This window comes from Ammospiza nelsoni, chromosome 5 (assembly GCF_027579445.1).
Source record: "Ammospiza nelsoni isolate bAmmNel1 chromosome 5, bAmmNel1.pri, whole genome shotgun sequence".
Lineage (NCBI taxonomy): Eukaryota > Metazoa > Chordata > Aves > Passeriformes > Passerellidae > Ammospiza > Ammospiza nelsoni.
This window is the reverse complement of record NC_080637.1, coordinates 29,534,894-29,547,374: the sequence shown is the minus strand read 5'-3', so window position 1 is coordinate 29,547,374 and position 12,481 is coordinate 29,534,894. Positions and strand designations below refer to the sequence as shown.

Genomic DNA, 12,481 nt, shown 5'->3' with positions numbered 1-12,481 from the left:
GTTTAATAAAAAGAGTTTACATAAACATAAATAAAAAAGATGGGTCAAAATTTAAGGTTATGGATCTTTTCAGTTTAATGCAGTATACCATGTGTACGTGAAATTATGAGATCCATTTCCTGATTTTCTCTTGCTTTAGAAGAATTCTTAAGTTTCAGGGTGTGAAAAATACATATTAATTACAGCAGACAGATATTAAATGGCATTGTGAAAAAAAAAGCTTGGTTGTAGTAATCCTAGTTTTTCAATTTTTCAAGAAACTTCAGATTACTATGGGTCAGACTTAGAGTTGGTATAATTTATTTGTGATCTTTATGTGGTAAATTCTTTCTTGAACCAAAAATTGTTCAGAATATATTACAGTAAACTCTAAAATCAAAAGTTTTACCTTGACATCACTTGAATAATCTGTTAGGAAAAGGCATGCTAACATATTCTGCATTGTAATTATTCATAGATTTCTGTCCTTACATCTATTCAGGAAGCTTAATTTATATGAAACTACATCTAGCTTGGGGGTAGCAAATTAAAACACCTATCACATAAGTATCTATAGAGACATCTGCTTTTTGATGGCTTTTAACTTGACCAGTTACAGACATCTACTTTGGATGAACAGAATAGCACTGTAGTTTTACCATGATTAATTAACTTGCTTCATAGAAATGCCCAATGCCATTTAGGATGTTGTAGGACATCTGATGTGGCCTCAGCTGCTGCTTCACCAACCTATGCAAGTCTCCTGTAAAACAAGTAAAACATGTGTTGCATCTGCCAGTTGTGCATTCTGATAACCTATGGTGTGTGAAGTGGTGCTGGGATGTAGGCACTTAGAGAGCTGAGCTGAATTCTGCTCGCTAATATCCACATCTCCAGCTGATGACACTAGAGCTGCTGCCATCTATTACACAGATGATGTAGGTATGTAAATTGAGAACATGGAGTTTCTTTTAATTAGTATATAAGAAAAATAATGTTTTAAGGGAGATTAGCATATGTTATTGTAAGTCTTCTGAATTTTTCTACTTTTAGTGGTGTGAAGGTACTAAAGTTCATGTATTACCCAAAAAAAAAATCCATACTGAAAGTTCTTTTGCGTCTTACAGTACAGAGGAATTCCTTTTGAAACAATTAATCCCTAAGATGCAATTTTTTTATGGTTACTTCCTTTATTAAAGAGGTTTACTAAGGAACAAAGTGAAGTGGTAAAGACATTACTTTAAAATAGAAGCTGTTTTTTAGAGCACTTTACAATAAGATGAAAGGGAACATTTATTACATCTTTTTCATGAGGCCTTGTTGTGATTATAGGTAATTCCTGATTTTTTTTTTTAAGAAGAAATCATTGTTCTTGCGTCTGTAGATGTTGTACATTCAAGTACTATTCCTTACAGTGCCATATTTGTCTTACACAGTTGGACTTTTAGGTGAATAAGATAAGCATTGTATAATTGCTATTAAAGATAACCTATATATGAACTGTTTTTAAGATCTAGTATGTAACATATGTATATGAGTATTTTTTCTAAAAAACTTGTCATTTCTTTCTTGTGCTTTCCTATCTGTACTGTAAAACTAGGGTTTGACACTTACTGCTGGCTTTGGGGTAATAGCCTTCAATAGGCCACTACATATTTAATGTGAGTTTAATATCTCTGAATGCCTCTGAAGGTGGTAAGATCTATTGCTTGCATCTGTTGGCAGCTCTATTCCATATATATATATGCAGAAGACAGTGATCTTGAAACAAAAATTTCTTAAGATGTTATTTCTAGTAACGTTGAGCTTTTATAAATGCAGATATAAAAAGTATAAATTCAGATCTTATTTTTAAAACATTTTCTTTACAGTTCAGTAAATTCCATGCACTCTCCCTTCTCCTGTCTCCATTTCCCCCGCAGAATACAAATCCCAACTTGTATCCCTTCCCTTTTGATTTCTTCCAAGCATTTTCAGCAATGGCTTGGAATCACAGAACAAGTGGAAGTCATCTAATCCAACCCTCTCCTGACACAGATATTAGTCACACAAATAATGTGAGTGAATATACAGCCTTCTATAACTTCTTATCCATAACAGTTATTTTTCTGTAAACTAGTAAAAAAATGTGAAGGATAGGAAAACAAGTGACTATCATTCTTTGCTATGTAATCTGCATTAGAATTTATCAGTACGCTAGTGGGTCATTTCTTGACCCACAGCCTCTTAGTGTTTGAAATTGAACCATTTTTAGTCTTATTTGATAGCCTATAAAGGAAAGAAATGAAACTTTTAAATTTTATCCTTTCTGCCATTATACAGATAGCTTTGGTTATTAAATTTTACTGGTACTAGTATCTGGTCAAGCAACTTCTGTTATGGGAAATTGTCAGGTTGCTGGCATTTTAATTGAAGCATTATACTTTACTCTTGTAATAATTCTGAAACTTTTAAGGTTATTTGGTTCTGGCTTGGATATTAAAGAAACCTAAAAACTTTAAGCACATAAATGACATTAAATTTAATGAAACTTAGACATCTAGCTCCCAGAAGAACCTTTGAAATCCTTGCCCATTTTTCTTTTATTTTCTTTGGGGCTTTTTTTAGCATCAACAAAGCCACCAAAGTAAACGTGCTGTTGTTTTATGAGTGGCAAATAAGAACTGAAATATACTGCTAAATATTTTTAGGGTTTTAAGTATCTTGTCACTCATCCAATTCAACCTGAAAAGGCTTAGCTGTCAGCATGCAAGTAATCCCTTTAAAGAAAACTGCATAAATGTTGGCAATATGAGTATTCACATTACTTACATTATATCTTGGAAATACTTACTCATTCTGATTGAAATATGAACTTTGAGATAGAAGGAGAACCTTTGCCATAGGATTTTATGAAAAACTTTATTGTATTTCAACACAAAGAGTGGTATTATTTAATGTGAAACAATAAATAAAACAATAAGAATACTGTAATTGCTTAACTTGCACAGTTTCTTCTTGTTCCTCCAAGTATTGTATCAGCAGAGCAGGCAGTAGGCACTGCCTGAATAGATTTAGTAACTGGAGGACTTAGACTATGTTCTGAAAGTTCAGAGCCCCAGACATGAAGGCTTGATCTTAGCAACTGAGATAATTAATTAAAACACTGAACTTTACTGTAAAATTCATAACCACCTGAAATTTGGTTCTATTAAACATTTTGAGGTACTGTCCTCATTTTCTGAATCAATAGCCTGATTATTTATATCCTTTTAAGTACTTTACTGCTTATATAGTTTGTTTGGTAGTAAAAAAAAAGCCCTACTAGGTCTGTTCTTAGTCTGCTTGCCGGAAAAACTCTGTAGTCTTGCCTTTTTGAAAAGAAGTCATGACATATAAAACCACCTGTGGTAGGGCTGTGATGGGCTGCTCAGATTGTGAACTTGGCTGACTGCCTAGTCATGGGAATGCTGAAGTCAGAGCATGGGAGGGGAGAGCCATGCATTCAAGGAGAGGATTGAGACAACATCACTTTAAATCATTTAACTTGCAGCCAGCCATAAAGGGGTGTTGTATCATACTACTATTAAAATACGGTGTTAAAAGCTGGTGCTTTTGATTTTCATTAAGACAAAAACTTTAGGAAAGTTTTAGGGTTACCATCTTTTACTGACATATGTAATAGAAGGCAGTGATTAGTAGGTCTTAACAATAAAAAATTTTTATAGTTAGAGTCTTATTGATGCTTTTTTTTGCAATCATAATCAGCAATCATCATGAAGTATTTTCTATATGGGAAGTGTGTGTGCACCAATGTGTCCCATCATTAAAACCAGACAAATTATTTTATCTTAATATATATGGGGTGAATTTAAAGACTGTTTTTGTACTTCACAGTTCATACTATACAGTAGTTAACAGTTCATCTTTCCAGAACACACTGGGAAAACACTGATGCCTTTAAGAATATTTGGCATATTGATTTTGCCTACAGTCATAATTTAAAAATAGGCAGTAGACCTAAATAGTTTATATGTTAATAATTTAATTTGTATTGCTACCATCTGAAAGGCAATGAATATAGGTACATTCAAAATTTAGGGGTGAATATATTGTTCCTTGTATCTGTTCCTTTGAACCTCAGTACTGTATTTTTCCCCTTTCTCATTCAGATCATTGCATTAGTATTAAAGCTACAGGAATGTTTAGTACTTCTTATCTCTTATGCAGTAAAATCTAGAAGGCCAGCACAAGGCATATTTTTCTTGGCACAAGCCAAGGATATACCTTATTATGTTTCTTCTGTGTATATAAAAAAACCCCATGATCTTGTGCATTTGGCATGATTAAAATGAAAGTGGGTATTTATTCACCAATAAGTAGGCATAGCGGGAAACAATTTTCAAAGTATCATTCATATAAATTCTCTGAGCTGGCCTTCTTACTTATCTTGACATATGGGTATCTGTGGAGGTATAAAAGCCAACTATTCTTTAGTTGTGACTGTCCTTTAATTGTGTCTCCAGGATGCCTGTATATGAAACGTCATAATGATACCTCACTACATCTCGAGGTTGACCAACTAATACAGAGGTGTTAGTGTGCCAGGTAGCCAAGAAGGCCAATGGCATCCTTGCATGAGAAATAGTGTGGCCAGCAGCACCAAGGCAGTGATTGTGCCCTTGTGCTCAGCACTGGTGAGGCTGCACCTTGAGTGCTGTGTCCAGTTCTGGGCCCTTCACTCCAGGACATTGAGGTGCCTGGAGCATGGCCAGAGAAAGGCAATAAGGCTGATGGACGGTCTGGAGCACAAGTCATATGAGGAGTGGCTGAGGGAGCTGGAGGCATTAACCTGGAAAAAATTACACTCAGGGGAACCTTACCATTGTGTACGACTACCTGTCAGGAGATTGTATTGAGTTGGGGAACAGTGTTGTCTCCCAAGTAACAAGTGAAGGACCAGAGAAAATGGTTTCAAGCTGCACCAGTAAGGTTTAGAAAAAATTATGTGATGGAGAGGGTTGTGAAGCATTGTAACAGGCTGCCCTGGGAAGCAGGGTAGTCACCATCCCTGGAGGTAAGTAAAAGATGTGCAGATGTGGTACTTAGTGGTAGATTTTCATAGTGGACTTGGCAGTGTTTGGTTAAACTCAATAATTTTAAGGGTCTTTTCCTAAGTGATTTTATTTTGCAATATGTGGGCAGGCACATACTTGCCCGTCTTTACATTTCACTGCTGTTAGTATTATTTACTACAATTTTTGTCTAGGTGGTGGTTGTTGTTGTTGGTTCAATAATTAGACTTTATGAATTTCTCTTCAGTAGATCAAGAGGTGTTCCTAAGGTGAAGTCTTGGTATTGTCCAATTATGATAAAGGCCTTCCTTTAAACTGCTTGGGACCCATCTCATATAAGAATCGGAATGACGAGTATAAGGGGACAATCTTGCCAAGCAGCTCAGTGTTTCTCTGAGTAGCTTCTAACAGCTAGAGAAGCCTGTCAATGGCTGTGTCTTCTGAAATGATCTTTGAAGGTCATTTCTTTTAGATTCTGAAAGGAAAATGCATTGACATTGTGTTGTACATGATGGCATTACAGTTGTAGATGGTGATGATCATGACTGTTACCATCTTCTGACTTACTGCAACATTAAAGCTCTATCTTTGCACCCATCTCAGTTACAGTTAGAGGTGAGACAGAACACAGGCATTCCTGATGGGGTGTCCCCAGCTGGCAACTAAGCCCCACACAATCACTTGCTCACTCCCCCGCCAACAGGATCAGGGAGAGAATCAGAAGGGTAAAAGCTAGAAACTCGTGGGTTGAGATAAAGACAGTTTAATAGGGAAGGCAAAGAATTTATTCAGTGCTTCCTATGGGGAGGCCGATGTTCAGCCATCTCCAGGAGACCAGGGCCCCATCACATGTAATGGTTACTGGGGAAGACAAACTCCATCACTCCAAATGTCCCCCCTTCCTCCTCCTTCCCCCCAGCACATACACTGAGCATGATGGCACCTGGTCTGGGACCTCCTTGTGGCCAGTTTGGGTCACCTGTCCTGGCTGTCTCCTCCCAGCCCCCCAGGCACCCCCAGTCTCCTTCCCAGTGTGGCAGTAAGAAAAGCAGGAAAGGCCTTGGCTCTGTGTAAGCTCTGCTCAGCAATAATAAAAACATCTCGGTATTATCAACCCTGTGGTCAGCACAAATCCAAAACATAGCCCTATACCAGCTAGTATGAAGACAATATTTCTACCCTAGCCAAAATCAACACAAAAGGCAACTCAGGCTTTAAAATGCAGGTATGTATTCTTTCCTTTTGCCTCCACTAAAGCACTCCATGAGGTGACATGTAGAACCTCTACTTGGTTAACTGAGCGGATAGTAGCTTGAACAAGACTTGGGTGAGGGGGCAGTAGATGAACTAAAACTTACAGGGGAAAAAATTGGGAAGTCTGAGGCATGGGTATACTTGTGCAAGTTTGCATGAGAAGTCTTTGCTGGATCTACTTGTGGAAGCCAGTTTTGTACAGAAATATGCATGCCACTGAATAGAGGAGTAGCACCAACAGAAATAACATGGTTCTTTCTCTGAAGCAGTAGCTGCTCATATATCTCATGACTTCAGACAATTTTTGGGTCTTACAAAGTATATGATAGAATCAATATGACACTGGAAAATGTGAAGGAGAAATCTCCCAGATCCTGGATATCTTACATGCTTTCATCACTACAGTGATACATAGAAGATTCTGGAGCCTACAAAAGACATACAGGCTATGAAGTGATGCTGTGTTTCTTTCAGGGGATATGAATGTTTGTATTTTCTTGGTACCATGCTTGTGTGTACCAGACAAGAGGAAAGAAAAAGAGGTCTTGTGATACAATGTTAGGAGTGAAAAAAGGAAGGAAAAAAGAGCTAAGCAAGATGTATCCAATTGGATTTGGGTATATCATTTACCTTACCTTCCAGCCTCTAGGGGTACTTGCTTATCAGCACCTTTTCTAAATAGGGCATTTTGCCTCTATTCAGTCACACTTTCATGGACAGTTGAAGCAGGATTTTCAAGAGAAACTAAACTGTGTGACCAAGTTGCTTCCAATAAACTGGCAGCCACAGCTGTCTGACTTAATCTTTCACACTTTCTTGAAAATAAAAGCTGTGATCCTTCCACTAAAGCGTAACTAGTTTAATTTATATTTTCCCCATTCTTTGTTGTATTCTGGTTGGTGAAGGCTGGTTTTAAGAGTTTGAAAAATCTTTTGAAACTAATTTCACTTTATCTTGGCTACTACCTCCTACTTCTCTGAAGCCTGGATTTAGATCACTGTAAACCAAGGGGATCTGGAAATTGTAAAGAAATGGTATATTCTGTTAAATTCCTATCCCATTTCATCATCTCTTTTCAGGAATGCCTCCAATAAGAGATGACTGAGAGGAGTATCCTTAGAATACATGAGCAGGGACTACTTACATCTTATTTTTTTTTCACCAAAAATAAGGATATTATATTCCAGATCTTTGATAGTTTCCTGCATCACTGTAAAATTTCAAGTCTCAGTGGATTATTTTAGTCTGCCTAGTTCCTTAGGTAACCTATCTTCAAGTTTGATTTGTGGTTATCAGTTTTCAGGACTTTTCACAGTTGTTCGACCGTGCTGAGAATGCATACTGAACTTTGCTGGTAAGAGCATCTTGTTATCAACATACAGTCTTGCTCTTGATCTTTTGAAAGCAGTAGTAATAACTAAATGTTTGGAGGTCATGATCATGCGGCAAAGGATCCATAGTTTGACTCAAACATAGGATTAATAAGAGCAGTGTTACTTTATCTTTAGCATGAACTTACTTTCTCTCATAATGGAAACAGGTGTTTTTCACATTTTGGCAGGAACTGCAGACCTCTGGCATCTACATGACATTATTCCAGTCTTCAGCTATTCTGCAGAGAGATAACCAGTACATAATTCAGATGGATATAGTGTTGAAAGTCCTGCAACAGATTCTCTTCAGGCATGCAATGAGATATTTTTCTCTCATATACTTACTCAGTCTAATGCAGCTCCTCTGAGGTATGAGTAACTAGTTTTGTGTTTTGAAGATATACTCTTGCTCAATTATTTTAAATGGACATTGGGTCAACAGGCAGGATGGAGCACTCTTGTCTCTGTGTTTTGTGTTGGTTTCTTTGCCTCCTCTATGTTTCCAGATTTTGTCAGCAGGATAACCTTGACAGAAAGCACCTGCACAGCAGTAAAAGATTTTTTTCAAAGAACTATTAATGTATATGAGGGAACATCCATCAACTACGTTATAAGTACTACTACAATGATGAACAAGAACTGCTAAGTTTTAGTTACAAGAAGTCTCCAGCCTTAACTCCTTGCCTGGATCATTCTAATCACCCAGGAGCAGAAATTATCTCTACTATAGCAGAGGAGGCATTTGGGAAACTTAAGGCTAATTTTGCACTGAAGGTTGAAAGTCACAGTTTAGGCATGCAGGCATTGTTTGGTGTTGGCTGAACCTAGTTAACTCTCCCATTCAGTTCTCAATCCCTTTGCCTATTCTACCTGATATATATAGTCTTAGAGTACTGGACAAGTCATGTGTTGGTTTTTGTTGATTGTGTCACTACCTCAGATGACCTGCATGCTCTTTACTTGACAGCCAGTGAAATGCATCTGGTTCCTGAGCTTCGAGCTTTCTGTTCCAAAACCAGACACTAGCAAGACTGATTTACAAGTTAATTAAGATATGTTTCTGACTAATTTAGTGGCATTCTATGATGGAGTAACTGTACCAGGGGCAAGGAAAGAACTCTGCCTGGTCATCTGTAAAGCCTTTGATACAGCCCCCCACTGCAATCTGTCCAGTAAATTGGAAAGATGTGGATTTGATGCATGGACTGTTAGATGGATAAGGAATTGCCTGGATGGCCACTCCAAAGAGGTATCATCAATGGCTCAATTTCCAAACAGAAACCAGTAATGAGTGGTGTCCCTCAAGGGTCCATATTGGAACTAACACTTTTTAATATCTTCATCAATGACACTGGCAGTGTAATTTTGTGCACCCTCAGCAAGTTTTCAGGTGACACCAAGTTCAGTTATTCGGTTGAGTTGCTTGAGGGAAGGGATGCCTTCTGGAGAGGCTTGAGGAGTGGGCCTGTGTGAATCCATGAAGGTCTACAAGGACAAGTGCAACAACCATGTCCAGTGAAAAAAGTCTGTGTTAGTGCTATACACATGTAATCTTCTTGTATAAGTTTATACTGTAACAAATTCTCAGTTGTAAGTGCCTCTTATAACAGCTTAAATGGTATTAGAATCAATCCTTGGAACAAGTGTCTTCCAATTCTTGGAATATGCCGAAGATCCTCACAGGTCTCATCTCAGATTCCTCTCTGACATGATTTTAGAATGCCATATGAACCCATATTCTGTTTCTTCTTTGCTGAAGAAAAGTAAAACTTGAAAGAGCTGGGCTGGAATTAATCTGCCTTAGCCTCATACATCTGAAAATTAAACATCTTGTCTCTTTCCATAGTAAAGGGATGAAGAAATTAAATAGCTGTTCTTCATGTCTTGTATGAAAATGTATGTTTAAATACATATGTCTAGATAGTCATGTCTACAGAACAGTTCATCCCTTCTCCTTCTCAATTGACCATCACATCCATCTCAACTCATGTAACCTATAGGGAGCAAACCTATAGGAATTTGCTCCCTATAGGTTACATGAGTTGAGATGGATGTGATAATTGTGTTATTGTAAAACAGCGTTCCTATAGGAGTATACTTTGACTGTGGAGAGGATAAAGGTCCAGAAATATCCTTTCTAAGTTGATCAAAGTGGATTTCAAAGTAGAAGAATACATTATGAGCTTGATTGTGGTTAAGTAATTTTGATATTAGAAAAATGATAGTTTATTCCCCTCAATTCTGCCTAAATTTTGCTTGAGCATTTCAGATACCTTTTGTAAAGGCTTCTGAGTTTGTCCATGCCCAATGGATTCAGCACTTTTGTGAGTATTTGAGAGATGTTCCTTATTCCCACCTAAGAGTAATTGGCTACTTGCTGGTTAGTTACCAAGAAAGGATTCTGTATGGAAAGAAGCAAACAATAGCTGTATTACTCTGAAATATGTTCTCCACATGGGTTCTGAAGCCCCTACTCTTATTGAATCCTCTACTTCCAGCTTGCTTGTCAACAAAGGAATGAAGGACAGTACTGCATATTGTGTTGTCTCCAGTTTAGAGAAAGGTAGGACATGAGTTGGGAGCCCCAGTTCTAAGTTTTAGCAGTATTACTTGACCTCAGGTAAATAGAATTTATACACTGCAAGGCTGTGGTTTCACAAACGATTTGAGCCAGTTCAAGTGGCTCAAAAGACTTCTGAAAGAAGTCTGTTCTTCTTCCCCTTTCCCTCTGTCAGCACTTGTGTTGGAGACAGCACAAGAAATGAGAGCATATTGACCAGTATAATGTGATTAAAAAAAACCCAAAAATTTGCAGTTGTATCAGTTCCTTGATCACTTTGGAGCCTTGCAGCCTTAGCACAAGCTTGAAGGGAGGAAAGCCAGTACTTCTGTGTTTGGTGGCAACTCTTGTTTACATAAGGCTGTCATTCGACTACTGCTTTAAGCCAGAATTCACATGGATGAAGTATCTGAAGCTGTTACTTGGAGTGCATAAATTTTTTATACTGTTTTTATGAAAAATAACTTTCAAAGTAGTTCACTTTGAAAGTTGCATGGAATTGACTCATGAATTTTACTATCTGTCTGCAAGAGTATGTATAAAAATGCCTGTTGGGTATATAAATACAAATTTTATGAATGCAGAAAGATACCTTTGTATATGTCATGTTTATTTTTTATACAGTTTTACAGCTCAGTTTAGCTTCCATTAAGAGCAAGATAAAACCTTATTTGTTCCAAGTTGCTTTTTAAGGCTCTCTAATATTTCCATTGATTCTGCAAATCATCCATATAAAGCAGCTTATGCCTCACAGTCACATTAACAGTACTTTTTTCCTTTCTTTGATATTTTATCCATAAACTATATAAGTGTACTTTTTACATTATCATTTCAACATGTTGTCTGTCTGTTTGGAAATGACTATAGTGAAGCTATTTGGATATTATTTTTTTTGTCACCGTGTCCTTGGGTAGAAGGTACAGTTGGATGAATGAGATACCTGTTGTGTAGTGGCTTGGTTTGCTTGGGTGATTTGTTTGTTTCATTAAAAGAGATAGTTTACCAGGTGAGTTTAATACTCTAATCTTTTTTTCTCTTTAGGTTGCAGCTATTTATAAAGATTCAAGTATTGGAAATCTTATAAATATAGTTATTGTCAAATTAGTTGTAATTCACAATGAACAGGTAAGAAAAATAAATATTTAAAAGATTTCTTTCTTATATTAGAAACAAAATGCATGAACTTACATTGTAATTACAAAGTTTTTCTTTTGTAGTTTAAATATAAAATATTTTTTTAACTACATAATGTTGTTTTAAAATAGGAAACAATATGTCAAATGCAATGTTAACTTCAAGGCCTGTATTTAATGCCTCTATTTTCCTGTCTGTATTAGTAAGTTCATTTAACCTATACTGACATAAACCAGATAGTATATGAAAGCTTATGGCAGAACTACCTGAAGTGTGGTTGTGCTCATGGAAACATGACAGGAAAATAGTACTTTTTATAGAGGGTTTCGATGGAAGGCTTTCAGCCCTAACAGCTGTAGTATTTTAAGATTGTAAGAAGTACTTGCTTTTCAAATATGTGGATTTATATTTATTTATTATAAATGTTTTGTCACTATATTTGCTAATATTGAACACATGGTAAATGCTCACATACATTGTTTAGGATAATGGGTTCTTATGACTGATGACTTGTAGATGAATTCAGATCTGGCCCTTCAAAAAATGTGCTGAGGGAATTCTTATGTCGAGTCCTGCTGACTTTCTTTCCATGCACAAGTCATTACTTTGTAGATTAGCAGCACAAATGACAGTGCAGTAAGTGCAAGTGCATGAATATTGAAGGCCTTATTTGATGTTTTTGGCCATTTCTTGCTTAGGAAGGACCAGCTATCACTTTTAATGCAGCTACCACTCTGCGTAATTTTTGCTTATGGCAGCAAGCACAAAACACTTTGGATGATACTCACCCTTCTCATCACGATACTGCTGTTCTCATCACAAGGTACAGTATCTAAAGTAGCCACAATTACCCACCTAGGTGAGACAAATGCTTCAGTTTTGTTTTTACAATATAATCTTTCAACCATTCCACTGACATTATTCATAGATAAGTGAATAACAGTATCTTGCCCTTCCAAAACACTGATTATCAATATGTGAGCAATTACTCTGACATTGCTATATTGATAGATAAGCATCTGATTATCCTTCCATTAAAGATTATAGAAATTAATTAGACCTGCAAGTGTTGCAAGGAAGTTAAATCTCTAGTTTTGGTACATACATGTGATAGGGGAGGAGTGTTG

The 12,481-nt window shown here is 36.8% G+C and overlaps 1 protein-coding gene across 1 annotated transcript in view; it reads left to right on the top strand.

The window, feature by feature from the left end:
• Positions 1-12,481, top strand: part of ADAMTS20 (ADAM metallopeptidase with thrombospondin type 1 motif 20) — an 85,409-nt gene that overhangs the window by 15,793 nt on the left and 57,135 nt on the right. The window contains exons 5-6 of the mRNA XM_059472141.1: positions 11,262-11,345; positions 12,053-12,177. Of these exons, the coding sequence (XP_059328124.1) occupies positions 11,262-11,345; positions 12,053-12,177 (209 nt within the window). The remainder of the gene's footprint in view (positions 1-11,261; positions 11,346-12,052; positions 12,178-12,481) is intronic.